Source organism: Dermacentor albipictus, chromosome 1, assembly GCF_038994185.2.
Source record: "Dermacentor albipictus isolate Rhodes 1998 colony chromosome 1, USDA_Dalb.pri_finalv2, whole genome shotgun sequence".
Lineage (NCBI taxonomy): Eukaryota > Metazoa > Arthropoda > Arachnida > Ixodida > Ixodidae > Dermacentor > Dermacentor albipictus.
In genome coordinates this window covers 490,112,935-490,136,404 of record NC_091821.1, presented here as the reverse complement: position 1 = coordinate 490,136,404, position 23,470 = coordinate 490,112,935, and the positions used below count along the sequence as shown (strand labels likewise).

General features: G+C 45.5%; 1 protein-coding gene across 4 annotated transcripts in view; it reads left to right on the top strand.

The window, feature by feature from the left end:
- Positions 1 to 23,470, top strand: part of LOC135912333 (uncharacterized) — a 140,747-nt gene that overhangs the window by 116,795 nt on the left and 482 nt on the right. For all 4 annotated transcript variants that reach the window (XM_065444775.1, XM_065444761.1, XM_065444766.1 and 1 more), the window contains one exon: positions 117 to 248. In XM_065444775.1, coding sequence (XP_065300847.1) covers positions 117 to 248 — 132 coding nt within the window. The remainder of the gene's footprint in view (positions 1 to 116; positions 249 to 23,470) is intronic.

Sequence of the window (23,470 nt, the reverse complement as noted above, 5' to 3'; positions counted from 1 at the left end):
TTCACTAAGCAAAAAGGTACTTCGTGATGCTAAGCTATGTTACTGTTACTCACTATATGTCCTTATAGGACAATTATGTCAGCCAGGTTTTAAAATGTACTCTCGCTTCTTTGCAGATCTGCGCGATATTCCCCGGCTTACTCCAAGCCAACCACTGGTCAATAATGACACGGCGCTACAATGGCGCGCACGACGATGACCTCACGAAAGACGTGTTTTTCGAGACCGACGAAACATTTTCAGCTAAGGTTGGTGCAACAGTTCCTTTCTTCTAGCGAGCAATGCTCAAGAAAAAACAACCTTCTTAGTCGCCAAGCCGCGAAAGCGTCCGCCTGAATCACAGCTTACAAGGAAAATCACCCTGGCCGTATGTCTATCATGCACACGCCTCGTAGGTCTGACATGTCTGCCTTTTTCTGGCGAAATCGCGAAGTCTGTGTACAGGAATTGTTTTAGAGCGTTACTATACACATTGTATCTTACGGACAGAACTAAACAAAGAATATTTGATCAAACTCAATCAAATAGTGACGCTGTCGAATTGCTTTGGACGGGTTTTGCGAGAAAAAGCTGTACGTTGAAATTATTAAGAGCTTTAAAAAAGAAGGAATGTCTTTTCTTGTGTTCGTTTGAAAGCAGCCTGTCACAGAGTTATGTGGTTTCGTGTGCAGGTTATTTCGATAAATAAAAGAGACGATGATAAGCGTCATCGGAAAAGTTGAAACCGCCTGTAAGCCGCATAGAAAAGAAATTATATACAGGTCACATGAAGGAAGAAAGCTAAAGTAACTGCAAACGTTGGAAGAACACAAAAGGGAATCGTTCGCCCGAGAAGTAGCCGCGGCGTTCAGGCAGAGCGATGAGAGCGTAATGTGCAGATGGGCGGGTGTTCCGCCGTGGAGGGCAATACAGCGTGGAGAGAGAGAATAAACATTTATTTCATAAAGCGAGTAGAAAATTTCCTCGGTGAGTGGGGCCCTCAGTCCAGGGCTTCATTGCCATGCGCGACTTCGCGAGCCCGCTGGATCAGCCGTTGCTGCTGGATCAGCCGTGGGCTTGGTTCAGGCCATCTTTCCTTTTGGGACAAGGGGGCCGCTATCGAGCAGCACGAACTGAATTTCAGCGTTTAAGAAGAAAACAGCCACATCTGTGATGAGAGCAACGAGCACAACAGACCCTAGACTTGCCTTAGCACAAACGAGGTCGAAGTCAGCAACCATGGAGATCACAAAGTTCATCTCGGCGGCGACACCACCGCATACGGATGCGCCATGACCGAATTTGTCTCTGAGATCCGTAAAAAGAAACAAAAACACGTGGATCGACTGACATACTCGGCGAAGTCGAGCGGCTCTAAAACGCATAAATTATAGCTTGATGGAAGTTGCCGGTCCGACACACTAAGAATCACCGCAGGTTGACCCGAGACTTCAAGAAACTTCTCGTCTAAGTAGTGCCCTCCCGTGTGAGGTGGAACCAGACCTCCTTCCATGCTTTGAAAACGTTTCATGACGTGCCGGTGCCCGTCCCCCGAAAACTGCATCCCAGCGCGCTAACCAAACCTCCTATGAGCACTCAAGGACGGATTAAGAAAAATGGGGGCCCTGGGCTAATGCACATGCAGGCCCCCTTTCCCTGTACTGACCCCCCCGCCCCTAGTCGCCTGCTATGCTACTCGAAATATGCCACGTTTCTTTTTAATTCCAACGAAGTGCGATCAACGGGATTAATATTATTATTATTACTATAAGGAAAAGAACAAAACTTGCTTTAAACACGTGTTGTTGTAAACACCAGCGCCTTTGTTCACTTTGTGATTATTTTGAATTCTGTTTTCAGCAAAATCTAGGCTTTAAAGAAAAGTTTAGTGCACTCAAGACGAACAAGAGCGTAGAAAAGACAACACAGCTCAGATGTCGATCCTTCTGAAGCTAGGCTTTGTTTGCATCACTAAGTTTAATCCCGTGAGGAAACGCATGGTTGTATCCAAAACATTTTTTATTAAAATTCAAGCATCAGACTGCAGTAATCGTTATACACGTTACTCTATAAATGTGCAATAGATATAGACAATACTAAAGGCAATACAAACACAATAAGAATGCACTAGAGTACAGATGGAAATTACCACCTGTATTTACAAAACATTGTTTGAAAATATTTTCGTTAAAGCAAGAACGACGCCAAATAAACGTGGCACTATCAAAAACAACAAAAATGCAGTTCTTTATAAGCACGCTAAATATCACAAGAAGAACAAACAGGAGACGATCAACGAAGATTCGCATATCTTGAATTACACTGCTCAGCGTTTCATTGGCAACGTGGAGGCGACACAACAAACTTATTGGAACTATTGATGTATAGCGCATACAGTCCTCTTTTAACAGGGCATCTTTCGCGCCTTCGCTTTGGCGAAATCAGATATGGTATGTTCGGAGGATAGATCGTGGTGGAGGCGACTTTCAATGGGCATGATAGCAAGCGAGCTCACCTTATCGCCAAGGAGGCTCGAACGAAGGCGATTTATTATCAGCGACAACTTGGAAAACGATCGTACGGTCTCACAGTTTCCCACGGGCATGCTTAAGTACATTCGCAAAGCAATAGAACGGTTCAGAAACACACCAATAACTTTCTCTCGTGGAGCAACTTCATTATTCCCAGGAAACTCGTGTCCTGGCACACATAGTTGTGAAGAAAGTTCGCAAACTGAACGATTTCAGCGGAAAATGCTGGCTGCAAATAATTTTTGTAGGTTTTCTGCAACTTCTCAGCCTGCTGTGCCCGAGAGGGCTCGCTCCCAACTTCTGTCAGCAATTTTAAGAATCCGAACCTTTCGCAGAGTTCACTGTAGGCAGCTAGTCGCACTCGCAAAGCACAGCCTAGACTGTCAAGTACAACATCGTAGGTCTCCATGATAAACTTTTTTCTGCCCTGTAGCGCACTATCGCTTTTTCCGTCCGGGTGCTTACTCAAAATGATGCGTTTGCCCTCATCCTGATAACATTGATTGGTACTTAGCGCGCGTGCTCTCTCTTCGAAGGTATCAAAGAGAGGTCACAAAGAATTAACATAGAGATCTAGAGAGCTCAGCAGGTCTACAGCAGTTGAAATATCTAGGCCTGGTTTCTGAAGTGCTACGCTCGTTTTGTCAAAGCACTCCGAGATTGCACTCCAGAAAATCACCATGAATGCAGCCTATAGTTTTCTCATTTTTTTGAAGAGAGAGTTCCTAGAGCCACCGTTATCTTCCTCGTTCTTTGATATAGCTTCAAGGCAACACAAGACTGCATTGAAAGTTTTCAGAATGGCCTTATATGATTCAGCGTGTCTTGACCACCTGGTCTCATAGATACTTTTCAAAACAAGCTGCAGGCCAATTCCGCCCATGCTGTCGAAAAGATGCCTCCATCTCTTAGTTGAGGCAGCAAAGAACACATTGTCTCTGAATTACAGTAAAACATTTGACTGCCTCAAGGCAACTGTCAACGGTACACACGCCAACTAAGTTCAGTGAATGACCAGCACACTGGATGTAGATGGCCAATTCGTTAAGGTGTTTGATTTGAGCTTACACGTCTTTGTATTTTCATGACATATTACTTGCATTACCATAAGCTTGGCCCCTAAATCATCAATTGAGATGCCATTGGTCGTCAAAAGGGGCATCAGGGCATCGAAAGGATACATGCGGGTATGCAATTCAACTGGAAGAAATCCAAGAAAGCGTTCGTACACTTTCCCATTTAAATAGTATCGTAAAACAACTGGCAGCTGATCAACGTGAGTAAGGTCTGGAGGCGAATAGACAATTAAAGAGAAATATTTTGCGCGTTTCACTTCGTCAACGAGACGTTGCTTGACAGCCTTTGCCATATGCTCAATAAATTCATCACAAATGGTTTTTCAGAGATAGGATGGGTGATCTTTTCCTTTGTTCCCGTAGCGTTTGATGTGCTGCTCTAGAAAGGGATCAAACTTGGCAATGGCCTTAAGCACTCCCATATAATTTCCATCTCTCAGTGAACCAAAAATCTCTTCAGTGCCCTTAAACGCTAGGTTGCGCTCAGCTAGAAGCTTAACTACAACGACTGCGCACTTCAACAGCTCTGTCCAGTAAGTGGTCTCAGTGACAAGATTCTTAACCAGCTCCTTGTCAATTGTGCTGCTCGAGTTAGAGTGGGCGAGCCATGCTGCCACGTAGTTCCCGTGCTCGACGCTATTTTCATGTGCGCAAACCTTTTCTTCTGCTCTCTTCTAATCAGAAAAGCCGTGCGTGATGAAAACACTGGGGTTGCTTGAAATTGAAAATAGTTTGCACATGAAACAGTAAACGGAACTTTTGGACTCCGAGTACCTTAACCAGTGTCGCTCGTACGCCTTCCCATTTACAGCCTTTCGCACGAAAAGATTAAGTGACATATAACGTTTCTGAGCTTTGTATTGCCTTTCGGAGGAAGGAGCATTTTCTGCCCGATTTTGAAAATATAATGACCCTTTCTCAAGGCATACACTCCGAAAGCTGTCAGTAAGAACGTGCGGCCACTTAGCAGGGTAACTTCGGAGAATCTCGCAACGTACTTCTTGCTGCGGGGGTTTCTGTACTTCTCTGTGGCCGAAACGACAAGCCGTCTCATTCGTGCTCTCCAGGCACACTTTGTGGGTGGGAACATGATTATTTGAAGCCAAACTAACAGGATACAAGTGAGTTGGTTCTAGAAGTGTTGTTTCCTGGCGCTGGTCAGTAGAAGGAGGCTCATCGGGGATGTTTGGCACCTGTTGATTAGCAGCAGTATAAATCGGGCGTGGCGGACCAGACACCTGGAGCTCTGTGGCAGGGGGCCGGCCAAGTAGCATAGACCGTGCTGACTCAGGAACAGGACAGGGCTCGGCTAGCGTCAGTTGCTCAGAAATATGGAAGACCGAGGTTGGCACCGTTTTCACAGGATCCAGACAACCAAAATGAGTTAAACCTTGTTTCTTGTCAGGAAACCATGATGATGGAGTTGGCAAGTCCTCCACAGAAGCACAGTCCGTACTAGTGGGAGTTTGACACGGACTCTGGGTAGAGCGATCATACTGCTCCGCGGAAGCTGCATTCAGTAGGTACTTCGTCATCTTTGGTACCTTCTTTTCACGCTCTTCTCTTTCTAACTTCACCTTTCGTTTAGACGCATCACTTTGATGCTTCCGACCGAGCATTTTCGCATGAATGAATGCTAATTGTTCACCGGGCCCTTCGTCAGTCCGACGCGACCGCAGGTGTCTAAAGGTGGCCGTCCCGATGACTGGCGCACGCTGCCTGGATGGTCCGTGGCTGGCCGAGAGTGGTGCATCCCCCGGGAGCTCCTCAGCGGGCAGGCTTATGCAAGCTTGACCGGCGCCTGGGGCTCAATCGCAGCGCGCGATCAACTTCCTTATAGACGCACGCCGCGTCTGTCTGTTACTAGCGCCAAAGCAGACGTTCACATACTCGTAGAGTTCCTTGTACTAATTCCCTCCTTCTCCGTACAAACTCACGCCTTCTTCCGTTCCGGTCTTGTCTTCCTATTGGCTAGGAGCAATAGTCTGTCTCAGAGGTTCTCGATTTTTCTTTCGCCCCGTCGACGCGGAGCGCGAGAACGAGGGGGAGAGGGCGACTCCTAGCGCGGGTGCAGTTACGCGCCCTCCGTCGTCCCTGAGTAATCTTTTTCTACTTCTTTCTGGAAAGCTTGGCGGCCAGCCCGACCTAGTTTTCCCGTTGAGCACGCGTGAGGGAGCGCAGCCACTAGGCAGGAATCGGTCCTGGAGGCAGGCCTTTGTGTCCAGCTCTCCAAGTTCATCCTTCACTCTTCCAGAACCCTAGCCCGAACAGTGAACATTCCATGCCTAACGGCACGCGCACAAAAGCACGTGTGACGTCTTCTTTCCTTTCCTGCCATCACAGTCATCATCATATGCTATCGGACTCATCCTCCCCCGCCCAAATTACCATCACGATAAAGAAAAGTCGAATGGGAGACACTGTTGGGTACTGCAGCACATCCTTTCTATGAGAAGGATAGCGGCGGAACTATTTGAGAGGTGGAGGATGGCGTGGTGGTGACGGGGGGCAAGGGAGATTTAGGTCCTCATCCCACATTACATGTTTTAGGTGTTTCCCGCTTGCCCCTCCAATCCAGACAGCACTGGACAGAAGTACTGACACGAAACCACGAAAACTCTTCCAAGCAAACGCACCTAGCTTCGTAAGGAAGAGGGCGCCGCCGGGTTGGCGGGGGATTCCTGGTTTTGCAGCTCGACAAGCTCTCCCCAAATGATCAGGCTAAACGCATGCTGTTACATTAGGCGGGGGGCCCCGTCTGCTGGTTCTGGTTTTTTGGTTTCATACATGTCGTTCTGAGTTCCGTTGCCCATGGTTCCATATACTAAGCAGGTTAGAATAAATGGGCCCCCTTCTCCTACTGTCCGAGGTGAGGCCCTGGGCTGCAGCCCCCTTAGCCGCCCCCCGCCCCCCCCCCCCATAATCCGGCGCTGTGAGCACTGAATAAGAAGCACACCAACTGGTTTACCGCCTGCTTAGGCAATGGGTGTAAGAAGCGGACTGTCTGAAAGTGAACATGTGGCCATATGGACTAGTAATCTGTTGTAGGAGACCAGTTGAAAGCAAGCACTGAGAAAAATATAAAACGTAACTTCATGACCGCCACAAAAAGGGCACACCCCTCGAATTGGGTGTGAAGCGTTCAGTAGATAACGGGCAGACAGCCACGGGCTAGGTGACACATGAAAGTAGCTCGCGTAGTGTCAAGAAAGGTCGTTATGAGGTTACCACTTTGCATGATCGCATACAAGTTAGCATTAATTATGCCATTGTTTCCTAAACATATCTGTAGTAATGCCGTACTAGAAAGAATGCCGGCAGTTGAAACTTTATAGGTTTTCTACTGAATTTGTGAGTTAAGAGTTAGGAGTTAAGTGAGTTGTTGCATTCACTTTAGCGGGAAAATGCTCTTCTGGATCAACGGTGCATTTTGGAGACATGCGAGACTTCACTGTGACGAACCCAACTAATTGTGGTGTTTTACATGCCAAAACCACTTTCTGATTATGAGGCACGCCGTGGTGGGGGACTGCAGAAATTTCGACTACCTGAGGTTTGTTAACGTGCACCTAAATATAAGTACAAGAATATGTCCCCATTTCGCAATGTGAGGAACCTTTCGACCACTTTTATAATCTGGCAGGCTGAAAATATATACCAGCACATTCAGGTTTATTTGCGCTAATGCCAGAACTTGCATGATTTGGGGATGGTTAATCAGTTTAAGTTGCTTTACCAATTGCTTGTTCACCAGCCAGCTTTTCCCCCACTTTTGCATTGAAGTCACCCATTACTACAGTTTACTTAGTTTGCACTTTTCTCATCGCTAATTCAACACCTTCAAAAAAAAAAAACTGATCTACTTCATCGTCATCGTGACTGGATGTTGGAGCGTAAGCTTGTACTACCTTTAATCTACACCTTTAAGTTTGATTACGACTACTGCTACTCTCTCATTAATGCTGTAGAATTCGTCAATGTTTCGTCAATGTATGGATTTGGAATCCTATCCCGTAATGCTTTTTATTTGGAAGACCTCTATAGCAGAGGACAGGGCCGTTAGTCAGCACTTTATAAGCCTCACCAGTTTTTCTAATCTCGCCAAGGCTAATGATATCCCACACAATGTCTGACAATTCCTCAAAGAGTTCTGCTGAGCTAGCCTCACTCGATAGAGTTCGGCTGTTAAAGGTTGCCAGGGTCAGTTTCCATTCACTCGTCATACTATGCCAATTATGATAATACCGAGTTAGCGATTCGACCATGAAACACCAAGACGTAGGCGTATTGACAGACAGATACTGTCAAAATGGCAAATGTTCGCGAAGAAATGCTTCACATTTAAAATAATAAATTAACAAAATCAAAACCCGCATGCTGCTCGGCAATCAACGACTTGCGTGGTCTAAAAAGAAAATTTATTTTTCTTGGAGAGTTATTAAGGGCTCACTTATACAACCTGGTCGTTTTTGTAGTCTGTAGGCCTCACCGATTTCACACGTCAATTGGTCTGCGTGGCGAAAAAGAATCGCTGTCAGAGCGAAAGTTCGAGGCCAACGACTCAGTGCGCCAGCAGTAACTAGCTGTGTACCGGGTTTGTAATGTTGACCATACTTGTAAACATCAAGCAGAAGCGCCCATCTTTGAATTCTCGTTGCGGCTGCAGGTGCTTGACGGTCTGGTCTTAGCAAGCTGTGCAGCGGCTGGGGATCCGTAATCAGACTAAATTCTCGCCCAAAAACGTAATCTCGAAACAACACCAAATACAAGTGCGAGCGCCTCACGCTCAATTTGGGAATACTTTCCTTTGGCTACTGCCAACGTTCGGGGTCTGAATACAATAGGTTGTTGTCTCGTCGTTAATGCTACGAAAAAGAATGGCACCAATGCTGTAAGCCGACGCTTTGCATTCTAAGAGGCGCTCACAATCCGGATTGTTGTACGCCAAACAAAGCGAATATTTGGTCCTCTTAAAAGCAGTTTGTTCGATCGTGACGTTCTGGCTTCTTTTTCCAACAGTCTGTGCAGTGGTGCCAGAATCGCAGACAAATTTGACAAGCACTTACTAAAAAACTTCATCATGCCGAGGAATGAGCGCAGTTCAATGACGCTCCGCGGGTTCTGGGCTAACCTGATAGCCTCGACATTTTCTTCGATTGGATTAAAACTCTTGCCGTCGACGCATTGTGCAAGTTATGCTATGTTCAGACTACGTTTGTAAGGCGCCAATTTTTCGTAACATGCGTAAGGGGAAGCGCAACAAGCGTATGCGTCTAGTTCAGACTGCGAACGTAAAGGTACCAACATGCGCAATTCGCGCAAACATCGTGGGTGAGAGTGTTAAATGGTCGGCAACATTTACGACTGTGGTATTACCACCGTTGCGACACAGCCAATGACCGATAAGCTTTGTTTTCAACAACCGGTGACGACACTTCAGTCCTCCCGTCTGCAGACAGCTCCTGGCGCCGGAAGTGCCATTCCGCCATTCCGTGCGCACGATTAGGTTGGCTGTGTTCGTGAAAATTTGTGCAGTGTGCCTTGCGAGACTGTTTTCAGTTCATCTGGTTTATCCGCCGAGGAAATCGATGGCCGCAGATGTGTGCGCCGTACTTCGTTGGGTGGTCTCACTAGGTTTTCAAGGAAGCGGAACTGCTGGAGTGACATGCGCATCAAGTTATGAAACATCACAGCGTCACCAACTCGGAGCTTGGCGAAAAGGTTGTGAAAGTCGCCGTCCACGGCCCTGTCGAGAAATACTTGCCGCTCCCAAACCCTTCTGCGTCGCCTTCGTCGTCTTTGTGCGATTGAATACATGACTATAAGTTTGTTTTGAGCGTGAATTTCTTCGATCTCGGCCAGCACTCGCATGTTGACAGGGGCCTTATTCGACCGTTGGTGACGTCGATTCTGCAGCTCCAAATTTCATTGGCCTGTTGTAAAAGCCGTAATTTACACAGCAGTAAATGTGAACAAAGGTGCCGGCTTAACTGCCGTAACTTCTTTTACAGCCGTTACGTTCGATACGCCGAAAGAGCTGTTACGCGCGTTACGACCGTAGTGTGAAGATAGCTTTACTGATGGTTCATGGAAGCGTCTCAACAAAGCTTTAAACCTTGCTCAATGAAACGTTGCAAGAACTCTTTGAAGTTTCTGTTGTGTTCTTCCTTTTTTTTCCGATACGAGAACGTCATATAGATAAGCCTGCACTCCCGATAGCCCTTGCAATAATGTTTCTTTTCTTTTCTGAAATATTGCCGACTCTGAAGAGACATTAAAATGCCGATCGATAAAGTCCCTTGTGTGTTGATAACTCAATTTCCGTGAGTCTCCGTCTAAAGGAATTTGATTGTAAGCTTCTTAGTCTGGATGCCGAACTGCTCGCCACCGCGCAAATTAGCAAACATATCGTGAATAACTGACAGCAGGTATGGTTGTACCTCACATGGAAGGTTCAATGTGGCCTTGAAGTCACTCAATATTCTTACCGCGTCGTCTTTTTTTACCACTGGAAATATCAGTATGGCCCACTCGCAGTTTGTGACGGGTGATATTTCCGCCGTCCCCAGCCTGTCTAGCTCATCGGAAACTTTATTCCTCAGTGCAAATGGAATTTTTCTTGCCTTGCAAAATTTGAGCTTTGGTCCATCCCGGATCAGCAGGTGCGCTTGAAGAGCCCAGGCTGTTCCGTCAACACTGGAAACACTGTTCCGTCTACACGTCCGCGAACTCTTGTTGGAGGGTAGTGTCCGTGCTCTTCTGACCGACATGTGAGAATGATTGTTCTAAGGCATTTAGCTTTTGCAGCAAATCACGACCACAGAAACTGAGGCTATTTCAACCTAGCCCTACCAAATTGCGTGCAATTGTGGCGGACTTGAGCTAAACGTGCAATGGCAGTATGCCGAAAAGTGGAAGGTATCCAGGATAACAAGACACCGTGATATTCGATTCCTGTAGAGCGGCCGCTGGTCACGGTGGGCTTCGTAGACATCCCTTGGCACAACATGAACTCGAGAGCGGGTGTCGATATCCATATTTACTTTCACGCCATTCCACTTGAAAATTTATCGTATAGGTGTAACCAGTGAGAGAGCGGTGCCAGGGGACCATATTTATGACACCCGGTGGCGCCCTGTACCATCATCGCCACCGTTCTGTTCGCGGTGTTGTGCTGTCCGCGCATTTGAGCTTAATTCCCTTGTTGGCGGCACATGAAACACCTACGCTTGCGTACCGGGCAAGTCGCGCGGAGACGACTGGAACTGCCACAGCACTTGCACTGTTTTTCGTTGCCACGCTCTTCAACTTTTTGAGATGTAGACTGGTATTGTTGCTTTATCTTTAGAACATTTCCTTGCACTGACGACGCTGTTTTCATGCATTTCGCATTTGTTTCTGCACTTTATGCATCTAATGCAAGTAGCTCCGCATCCTTGAGTCAATTCTTTCTTCACAAGCGGCTCTGTTTGCAGATTCTTCGATTGCACGCCGCGTACAATCCGGCCCCTTAGCATCCTATGCCTCATTGAACCAAAGTTAGTTTTGTGAAAACCTCCGAATTTGTACCATGAAGGTGCAGACTGATTCTCCTTCCTTATTAATTCGTTAAATTATGGAGCTTTACGTGCCGACACCACCATCTGATTATGAGCACGCCGTAGTGGGGGACTACAGATTAATTTGGACACCAGAGGTTCTTTAACATTCACCTCAATCTAAGTACACAGTTCTTTTTGCATTTCGCACCCATCGAAATGCAGCAGCCGTGGCCGGAATTTGATCCCGCGACCTGGTGCTTATCAACGCTACACCGAAGCCACAAAGCAACCACGGTGGGTGACTCTCCTTCCTGCTGACATTGGCTGAAAAACTTGAAGCTTTCTGCAAGTTCAAGCGGTCCAGTATCATAAGTCTTTAGGTGCCTTCACAACTTCACCATACTTTCCAGAGATCGGCTTGTCTGGCGCAAGTCTTCCACATAAAGTATCGATTGTCTTCGATCAAAGTGCAGCTACAAGCAATGATCGCTTCTTAGCATCATTATTGATTTCATTTGCTTCATAATAGGCTTCAGCTTTGATAAGGTAAGAAGACCACTTATCGCTGTCTTCGTCCAGCTTCGGCAACGCGTGGCTCATGGTGGTCCGCGAGTTCATTTCGTTCGTCGCGTTGGTCGTTGGTGAGTGAAATCCTCATCGCCACTGTTACAACGCGCAGCCGACAGGCGTCGACCAGCAAAAGATGAGCGGTTCTTCGAAATGCGTTAACTTATTGAAAAACTGGGTGGAAGAGAAGGAAGGAACAAAGTGACGAAGTATGCGCAGTGTTTCACGGCGCAACCGCAACCAATCCCTTACAGATTGCCATACTAATATGTTTGTGCCCTGCGCCGTTGCAGTAGTGTATAGCATCCCCGTCACATGTGTCCGACTGTAGGTGGGGCAAGCAGGGTGGTCTGTAAGCGTGCACCTGAGGGACCACCAACACGCACCGAAAAACACTGTTTGCTGCTCACATCTTGTACTGCATCGCCGTTCTGCGGGCGCACCATGGAATTCGCTCAGACTGAGATTGTTCTTCGTCACCGAGACAAACTGACGCACGAAGTTTTTGAGGCTCATAGAATACAAATATCAGGACCACACTGTATTAGTCAGCCCTCAATAGTCCTCCAATAAAAAATCACCGCCGAAGCACTTCGTACAATTGGTTAACCAGCGAAACTCAAACTTGCGGCCCCGGTATTTATCACTGGGTTAATCCCGACTGTTCATTAGATGATGGCGGGGAAGGCTGCCGGATCCTCGGTACGCAGTTGTTTCTTGCGCGCGGCTGCACGAGCCTGTTCGTGTGCCCAGGCTGCAGCATTGGCACGGCGTAGACGACATCGTTGCCGGTTGTGCACGTGGGGTTGCTTATCGAGAGCTGCCTGTTCCTAAGTGGTATGTAGGACGCGTGACCTACCCATTTCGGAGACGGGCAAAAACTGCTGCGCGCGTGCTCAGCAGTGACGGAGAACAACGACGTCACGACTGGCACAGGTAATCGAACCCCACCTAGATAGCGCAAGGCCTTTTTACTCCAATCCATGAAGTCATGTTACCTGGTCTGACTGCCATGGAATCTAATTCGGATGCTCCCGAGCAGGCAACCCTGATTTTGATGACACCGCTTTCATCACGCCAGCCTTCTCTATTGAAATTTAGGGCCAGCTAGCGTGACGTCATAGATCAGACTTCACCGCTTTCATAACGCCAGCCTTCTCGATGGAAATTTCGGACCAGCTAGCGTTACGTCATAGATCGGAGTAAAGAGGCCTTGCGCTATCTAGGTGGTGTTGGCTAATCGTGCACTTCGCTTTGTCTCTTTTCTTTTGCGCATGCGCATGGAGTTGCGCCGGAGCAATTTTGGCGTACAGGCGACCGACAGACGGACGGACTGATGGAGGAATCGGCTAGCCCAAACAGCTTCGCTGTAAAAGAAATTTGCTTTTGTAGACCACGCAAATCGTTGATAGCGAAGTACCACGTCAATTTAGAATTTTGGTAATATATTATTTTTTAAGCATCCCCTGTTATAACCACTCAATGCTTTTCATGAATTATTTGCTACCTTGGAGGCCCATGCATAGTTCAAATGTATATTAAGTCGTCCATTCAATAAATTTTCCAGTTGAAAGTGAGCGCTTTTGTTGTGTGTACGACTTCCTTCGCCTTCGTTTTCGGTGCACTGTTGCTCATTTGCCGTACCTTGTCCTTTGCTGTCTGGTATTTTCCGGCCACTTAAATATCAAAAAGGCAGGGAGTTGCAGCATGACGCTATCTTGAATGTTCAATGGTGCCTTGATCTCTTCGCCTGGTATGCATCGTTCGCTTGCGAAGCTTGAACGCCGCTTTGTACTTAAATAACGCAATAGTTTCATTTATTCATCTTCCATGTCGCTCACTGTAGAATGCACTTGGTTAAGTTGTTTACTTTAGAGTCCTGCACTACAAAAACGCCTAGTCTGGAGATGAGTCAGTTCGAGCAGGCTCATGTGCTAAGTCTACCGGAAGTGCATTTGTTCCAGGATGTGAGGGAGCCGTCGTACAAGCCTCTCCAGTGCCGACGTTGAACCAAGCTATGCAGTGGAAACTCCCAAAATTATCGAGTGTTAAGAGGTATGACATCCGTGTTTCAGGGTGGCGAAGCTCTTCGGTCCATTGAGATTGCTCAGCTCGAAGGGATTTTTTATTCGCGCTTTGAGCATCTCTTACAGCAGCATGCTTCCCACGCTCGATAGCCCATTGCTGCTTCTCCGAAGGAAGCTCTCAACTCCACCTTCTGCAGGCCCGTGCCCTCACCTTTCTCGACAAGCTCTGTGAAACCCGCCATATTTTGCGCCCTCTGCGGCGCGCTTGCAATCCAGCTCGTCCTGTCGCGGACGCTGTTATAACGGAGCTATGTCGCTTCCTATTCACGTCGTTTTGATAAATTAAAGCCATCATGATCAATGTAATCGGAAAAGACGAACACGCCTGTAAGCCACACAAAAAACAAGCTATATTCAGATAACAAGGCAACGCAATACACCGAAGAAAGAAAACTAATTTTCATGCCAGTGCTCCAAGAGCACCAAGGTTCGTCTGATTCATGCATACACCCGCCCTGGACACCAGTTCAGCCGTGTCTTCCACGCTAGCCGGCTTGTCCCAGAATAACCTTTCTTTCGTTCATTCCACCATGGGGGTTGCTGTTTGGCTGAGCTTCACGTGCAACCTCATGCCGCAGCAGCGCTCCATTTTTTTTTCTTTCCTCGAAGGATTTTATTTGGAGCACTCGGACCACCATTCTCTGTTATCCTTTTTTCATGTGGCTGACAAGCTCTCGTTAACATCATCACCCGTTCATAAACGGGAAATAGTCGAGAAGCTGTTACACAGGCAAGTCGAATTTCCCGTGGCAGAATCTTAAAGGAATGCGCTTTTCTTTTGCTTTACTGGAAATATATGAGATGCGGTTTCTGGTAAAAGCCCATTGATGTTTACGAAAATGATTTACCTGCTGGGCCGTACCCGTTCCTACGCAGATAAATATATATTTTCTTTGTTGACCCTATCTCCTGCTACCAAAAAATTCAGTGAGTTGGACAAAAAAGACTAGTAAATACAAGAGTAAGCATGCGATAGCAAGTTCTGGTAAATGTTTCAAGTAGGACGGACATATCAAGAACAAATTTGGCCGTAATAATACACTGAATTTACTACAGTAATTTTACTGTCTTTATTTGTATTACTCTTACTTTTACTACTTCACTCCAAGAATTTCCAGCTTAGGCGTTTTTATAAATCCTGATTATTTACATTAAAGATAACAATCCAGATCAACACTTGAAAATCAACAAATCTTGCCGAATTTCATATGATTTGTGCAGGAAAGGGAATATATAAAAAACTATTCAAATTCTACATATATACATATGCGTATATGTATACGCATGTATGCAGTAAAAGGAATACTCGATATATTCTTCTATAGCATAGCCGAGACCTCGTTAGTGACAAGGTGTTAGTTACAGGACTTAGGAGTCACAAGAATGGCCAACCTGGCATGGCAGCAGCATTTAGAGGATGGTAATTTTTAAAAATATTTTTATTTAATAAATACTGCGGACACGTGGTCCAAGCAGGGATGGCGAAATATGGTAGACACAATGAAAATAAGATTGACAAAACAAACAATGACCATAAAATTACAAGATTAGGATGCTGGTCCGATTTTACAATTCCATTCGATTACACTTCGAGGAAAAAAAAAGTTTTACAGAATATATAGCAGTAGCCTATTCCACATGACCTTATTGTAGTCCTCCAGCTAGATTATTCACAGACGCAGACATTACTTCCACCATAAATCGAAACACATACAAAAATCCTGATTATCTAGTATAATCAACAAAAAGGCAGTAATTATCTTTAGAAATAATTACGTTAGGGTACATATTGCAATTTACGAACTATAGCCGGTGAGATTGCGAGGCATATCCACTTGGAATCCAATTTCCAGAATGGCTTTAGTTTATAAATATGCGTCATGAAGCTGCACTGTCGTTTCACTTACTTTTTAAACAAAACGCTATTTTACGCATTGAAGCGCAAAAGTGTCTGGAATGCCCACATATTTGTTCCACACTTTGGAGATATCTCAGAACTGGTGTCATCCTGGAAATTCATTTAAAGTGGATACGTCCTGCAAGCTCACCGGCTACAATTTGTAAATTGAAATATGTGTCGTAGAGCAAAAATTCAAAAGATAATTAGTGCATTGTGTTAGTTATTTGTACATGTGTTTCGATGTATCGCGCCAGTAATGTCCGCCTCTATGAATAATATAGCTCGAGGACAGGAATGACGTTATGCGCAACAGGCTACTTTTAAACATTATATAGAACTTAAAGCGATTACTTTGTATATAACGACTGTTCCTGCCTATCTAAGGTTATACTTCTTTACAAAAAAAAAAGAAAACTAGAACACTTATCTTGCCATGGTAAAGCTATTGGTTATACAACCTTCATAAAACAGCACTAGAATACTAATTGGTTGTTTGGAGTCCAAGTCAATTTACGCTTGCAATCACTGAAATTATATTGAATCGAACTAAAGCAGACTTGGCAAACTGCAAGAAAGTAGAGAAATTACATATCTGCGCATCAGGTCCACTAGCAATGCTTTCAGATGTGCCTCAGGAATCGCTATTCAGGCCACTGTTATTTCTCTGCTCCAGTTCAATGACATCAGCTGCGCGAAAGCAAAAAAAAAACATTTTGAGTTTAGGCATTTATCTCAAGACTGTTTATTTACATTGGAGTTAATAATCTGGATCAACAAATAAAAATTGTAGGGATATTAAGGACGAGGAGCAGCAGATAGATAGCACCCTAGCAGCAACAAACAGCCCGAGCTCCCTTGCTAATCACAGCACGGGTCGTCGTCGTCTCTGAGCTGCTATCAGAAACACGAGGCTCGTCGGCTTCATTACAAAATCAAGAAATATTGACAAAACTTGGATGTTGGTGGCGGAAATGCAATCTGAAGATAAGCTGCTCAAAATGTACACTACGCATATGAGTAAAACGGAAAACTGTCCCTATATCCTTCTATAACATAGGCGGGCACTCGTTAGTAACATGTTAGTTATAGCAATTTACAAAAACGACAAACCTGACATGGAAGCAGTATACATGTAGGTATAAGGTCTGTGTTTCTGCCTGTTAATGTTATACGTTTTTATAAAAAAAGAAAACCTAGGACGCGTATCTCGTGACATGAAACTTATTCGTTTTACAACCTTGATTGAAATGGCACTGGAATATTGTGCAGTTCTACTGACTTTGACGCACACAGCACAGGAAAAGCGTGCGTCATGAAACTAAATTTATATTGGGCGAACCTGTGCCCATAAAACAGGCTACACTCAAAGCATAGCGGCAACGGAGAGCCCAATCGGCGATCGTAAAAATCGGATCAGCGGGACAAACGCGTCGGCTTTTACACATGAGTTGGCGAAGGCTCCAGCGTAATCGCTGGTGCCTGCGTATCTTCCGGAAAAGTACTACACAACTGGCGTCGCGCGTACAGTCTGATTAGAAAAGGTTCAGTGAGGACATACACAACAGATGGAATAAACGATAACATTCTAGTAAGCTCTCCAAATTATTCAGGCGCGTCTTGCCCCGAGCCATAACATTAAGTTGTTAGCCGGTGAAATGCGGTCCCTGAGAAAGTGATAAAGAAGTACAAGTGTCACTATTCATTGGTTGTTTGTACTCCGAATCAAGTAACGCCTAAAAAAAACTTGTAAAGAAATCGGAGACTGGCGATGCGTTTCATTTTATGCTACCGGAGAACAAATGCAGTCGCATTGATGTTAGCCTTGTAACCTATACCTTCTTGAGGTATCTGGAAAACAATACAGACTAAAGGTGCTCTTTGAAATAATGCAGGATGAAATCAAAGTTGATAAGCATAAATATTTAAACGTTCTTGGCAAAAGCAATACACCAACGAACCACGGTTACGTTATCCAATCGTAAAATGTTCCAAGTGATACATGTTACTTCTTATTCCTCCCCCGATGCCATTGAAATGGGGTATAAATTATTGAACCATGTTGCACTGAAAGATTCGGTTAACTTGAACATGCGTGGACGCGAACTTCTATGAATTTTCGATTTTATTTTGATGCGGCGATTGAGATCGTGATTTGATTATTACTGCCCAACATTTATGTACTTGATTGCTTTGCCCTCTATGGTACAACTATGGTACGGACGAAGTTGAAGGGCGACTGTATTCACACACACACAAAAGCGGCAGTTTTACCCGAAAGGCGAAGCTTCAGTTGCGATAGCAAATTAGTAGATGGATGTGCAATGTACGGATAGTAGATTTATCGGCTGCATCAACTTGCAAAGATTCGCTTACTAGCTAAGTTAAGCAGAGTATATATTCCTGTGGGTGGGCAGCGCAACCCGGACAAGGACGAAAGGAAGAACACAACACGAGCGCAGACTAACAACTGGTTTATTATTTCAAGCAACGGACTATATTATACAGAAAACGTAAACACGTGTAAAATGACGTTTACAAGGGTGTTATCCTATCTTGCCATTCAAAAACTCAGCTTCTTTATCCTGTAGAGTGATAGAAGGCTGGCTGACGCATGCGCCTGAGTTCACATGCATGAAGTAGGCCTCTACAATCTCGCGGTTAATTTGATGCATATTTTTATAAAGTATTTCTGTTTGTTCAAACATGGGTTTGCATGAGCAAACTCTACAACGCGCGGCGAGATTCGAACCTGTTTCATTCCTGATCGCACCTTGGTGCTCCCTAAGGCGGATGTTAAGGCAGCGTCCCGTCTGCCCAAAGTACATTTTGCCGCACGAAAGAGGGATGACGTAGACGACTCCCACCGAGCATGCCACAAGCTGCCCCGAGTGTTTGACGCTGCATGTAGCTTCGGACGGCTGTTTAGGCCTATTGACAAGATTGCAAATCTTTTTTAAGGAGTTCTTTGCTGAGAAGATTACTTGAACGCCATATTTCATGGCTGTCTTTTTTAACCCATGCCCCATCTGATGTACATAAGGGATGACTGCGTACTTTTTAACTTTTTCGAACTGTCTTTGGGGTGCGTCCCCTTTCTTTATTTTCTTCACTAGCCCTTCACATATAGATAGAATAATGTATTTTGGATAACCGGCCTTCTCTAGACGATTGAGTTGTTGCGAAAAGCTCAGATTGGCGAGGTGGTGGCACGACTTTCTAAGTGCGGAACCCAAACACGTCATAGCAATTCCTCTTTTCACAAGTTTTGAGTGTGCCGAGGCATAGTTTAAAATTGGTTTGCTAGTCCTGGGGTTATAATGCCAACAAATGTGTTGCGCTGTTAGTCTTAACTGCAAATCCAAAAATTGAATTTCGTTATTACTGGGTAGTTCATGAGTAAATCTGAGACCCATTCCTTCTTTATCAAAAGCGGCGAGAATATCTCCAATAATTTTGGGACTGTTTTGGGAGGGGATAACTACCAGGTAGTCGTCAACGAACCTGAAGCACTTGATCAAAGTTCCTGCCAAGGCGCTCTCGAGTGCCCGGTCAACTGTGCCGAGAAAGATCTCGCTAAGAATGGGTGCGACCTGAGAGCCGATGCAGACCCCCTGCTTCTGAATCATTATTTGATCATCCCAGATAACGAACGTGGAATTTAAATAGAAAACCAAGAGTTCGAGAAACGACTCAACCGGGACGCCACTATCATTTCTAAACTTTAACTCGTCGCTTTCCATAATGCAATCTTTGATTGTCTTGATCAGCTGATTTCTAGGAAGGGAATAGTATAAATCGGTGACGTCGATGCTGAACGCTGTGCATGCTGGGTGCACCTCTTCTCGTAAAAACCTAATGACATCTTCCGAGTTTTTTACTTTGAATGGGTCTTCTACCTGGAGCCCTGTTAAGTTCTTCTGAAGATAACCAGAAACTACGTGTTGCCATGTGTTTCTTTCAGACACAATTGTTCGTAAAGGTTGGTCGGGTTTATGCGTTTTTATCGTAAAGAACACCTCAAGGTTCAACCCCTGACTTTTGTTCACTGCACCAGAAAGACGCTCGAGGTTCAATTCTAGCAACAATTTCTTTGCTTGATCTTTGACTTTCTTAGGTTGAATGTGCACCTTCTTGAAGTTCTTTGTTAAAGCGGCTGAGGCTTTCTCGGAAAACTGCCCCTCCGTTAGGAGGACGAAGTACCCTTCTTCATCAGCGGTCAGTACTTTCACTTCGTTTTCCCTTAAAAATTGTGGAATCTTCCGCCCCTCGGTTGGCCACACCAGAAGGATTTGCAAAATATTGCGGTCCGAATGGATGAGCCAGGCCAGGTTGCTGAGAGACTGCCTCAAGTCCGTGTGTGGTTTTGTGAAAGGAAGACAACGAGAGTGCCGTCGATACTACGAGTGGTCCAGGTCAAGTCAATCTTCGCTGGAATTCCTCTGGAACAACGTCCGGCGCAACCTACCCCCCAGGGAGAAGAAACCCAAGCCCACGACCAAAGTGCTGAACCTAACCGATATCGGCGTTCCAGATAAGCACATGAACATTCTTGAATTAGGCCCAAAGTTCTGCCTAGAGCCGTGCCTAGACTCTGTGAATAAGATAGCCACCGTTAGATCAGTGTCTAAACATGTAGCAGAAGATGAAAAATTCAGGTGCATTTCTGAGTGCGTTGACGTCTTAGTTAGACATCAAGGAAACCAGAATGGCAGAGCGCGGAAAATTCAACCCCTTGTGCAATTTTTAAGGGAAAACGAATTGAAAGTACTGACCGCTGATAAAGAAGGGTACTTCGTCCTCCTAACGGAGGGGCAGTTTTCCGAGAAAGCCTCAGCCGCTTTAACAAAGAACTTCAAGAAGGTGCACATTCAACCTAAGAAAGTCAAATATCAAGCAAAGAAATTGTTGCTAGAATTGAACCTCGAGCGTCTTTCTGGTGCAGTGAACAAAAGTCAGGGGTTGAACCTTGAGGTGTTCTTTACGATAAAAACGCATAAACCCGACAAACCTTTACGAACAATTGTGTCTGAAAGAAACACATGGCAACACGTAGTTTCTGGTTATCTTCAGAAGAACTTAACAGGGCTCCAGGTAGAAGACCCATTCAAAGTAAAAAACTCGGAAGATGTCATTAGGTTTTTACGAGAAGAGGTGCACCCAGCATGCACAGCGTTCAGCATCGACGTCACCGATTTATACTATTCCCTTCCTAGAAATCAGCTGATCAAGACAATCAAAGATTGCATTATGGAAAGCGACGAGTTAAAGTTTAGAAATGATAGTGGCGTCCCGGTTGAGTCGTTTCTCGAACTCTTGGTTTTCTATTTAAATTCCACGTTCGTTATCTGGGATGATCAAATAATGATTCAGAAGCAGGGGGTCTGCATCGGCTCTCAGGTCGCACCCATTCTTAGCGAGATCTTTCTCGGCACAGTTGACCGGGCACTCGAGAGCGCCTTGGCAGGAACTTTGATCAAGTGCTTCAGGTTCGTTGACGACTACCTGGTAGTTATCCCCTCCCAAAACAGTCCCAAAATTATTGGAGATATTCTCGCCGCTTTTGATAAAGAAGGAATGGGTCTCAGATTTACTCATGAACTACCCAGTAATAACGAAATTCAATTTTTGGATTTGCAGTTAAGACTAACAGCGCAACACATTTGTTGGCATTATAACCCCAGGACTAGCAAACCAATTTTAAACTATGCCTCGGCACACTCAAAACTTGTGAAAAGAGGAATTGCTATGACGTGTTTGGGTTCCGCACTTAGAAAGTCGTGCCACCACCTCGCCAATCTGAGCTTTTCGCAACAACTCAATCGTCTAGAGAAGGCCGGTTATCCAAAATGCATTATTCTATCTATATGTGAAGGGCTAGTGAAGAAAATAAAGAAAGGGGACGCACCCCAAAGACAGTTCGAAAAAGTTAAAAAGTACGCAGTCATCCCTTATGTACATCAGATGGGGCATGGGTTAAAAAAGACAGCCATGAAATATGGCGTTCAAGTAATCTTCTCAGCAAAGAACTCCTTAAAAAAGATTTGCAATCTTGTCAATAGGCCTAAACAGCCGTCCGAAGCTACATGCAGCGTCAAACACTCGGGGCAGCTTGTGGCATGCTCGGTGGGAGTCGTCTACGTCATCCCTCTTTCGTGCGGCAAAATGTACTTTGGGCAGACGGGACGCTGCCTTAACATCCGCCTTAGGGAGCACCAAGGTGCGATCAGGAATGAAACAGGTTCGAATCTCGCCGCGCATTGTAGAGTTTGCTCATGCAAACCCATGTTTGAACAAACAGAAATACTTTATAAAATTATGCATCAAATTAACCGCGAGATTGTAGAGGCCTACTTCATGCATGTGAACTCAGGCGCATGCGTCAGCCAGCCTTCTATCACTCTACAGGATAAAGAAGCTGAGTTTTTGAATGGCAAGATAGGATAACACCCTTGTAAACGTCATTTTACACGTGTTTACGTTTTCTGTATAATATAGTCCGTTGCTTGAAATAATAAACCAGTTGTTAGTCTGCGCTCGTGTTGTGTTCTTCCTTTCGTCCTTGTCCGGGTGGCGCTGCCCACCCACAGGAATATGTTCAACCACCAACTCGCCCAACTCGCCGTCTTAATTAAGCAGAGTGTCACACATGCATGGCGGACGCCTTGCACAGAAGCGCGGCAGCAGAAGCGAGCTAATTGACCTTAATCATGCGTCTTGCTTGAACGCGAACTAAGCATCGAAAGCACTGCCCATACGAAGCTACCAACACTCTGCGCACTTAGTCCACATCGCACGTCGCTTTCAAGAGGCCAAGACGGGAGCTTCCTCCCCGCTTTCCTCTTTTACTCTAGCAATATTGAGCCACGATCGTCGACTGACCCTCGCAAGCTTTCACTCGCGCATACACCATATGGAGCGTGGGTTATCACCCTTGGACTTCGTACGGAGCATCACGGCAACGCTGACGGCACCTGTAGCGTCCATGTAATTGTTATCGCACTAAATACTTTGAAAAATAAAACCAGCCCACATAAGTTACTTCTCTGGCTCTAAACTCGTATGAATTGGACAACAGCAGGTTATCACGAGCAAAGCTAATCATCTCTTGAACAATAACTCTATTGCGATCCATTCACAACGAGGTCTTCTCGGCGCTCAAAACTCCGTAAAATCTCGCTATGTTTCGTGGCAGTGTGGAGCACCCGGCTTGCACATTATCGCACGATTGCCCCGCAGGCAGGAGGGGGCTTTCTTCCTCTGCACCATATGCCGAGGATGAGTATGAAATAGTGACGCGACCACTTGAAGACGATGGCGTAAGCGTAACGGAAAGGAATGACGGACGTGGGTGACCCTGTTTCGAGCATATAACTGCAGTCGCAGACCAAACTGAGCCCGGCTAGCTACCCTGCACTGGAGAAGGCGGAAACAGGAGTTAAGCATCAGAAGAAGAAAAGTTCACAGATTGCAGGCACGCAAATTTACACTCGTTCATCGTTAAGTCATTCACAGGTGATCATATCAGCTGGTGAGCCTCACAGGAACACAGGGACATGAAGGGATCCTTGCAAACACGCACAGAAACTGCATATGTTTCTTGTGCGCACGTTTCTGGCACTTCTTTACTGCTGGATATTTTTTAGCCCACTTTTTGGCAATGCTGCAAAGCCACCCAAATGTGCTCGTCTGATGAATACCAACGTTAGAGTTGCTGATAACAGAATTGGTAAGGTTTGCGACCTACGTGACCGTGATGTTGTGTGCTTCTTTTCGCCCGCTTTATTTCACC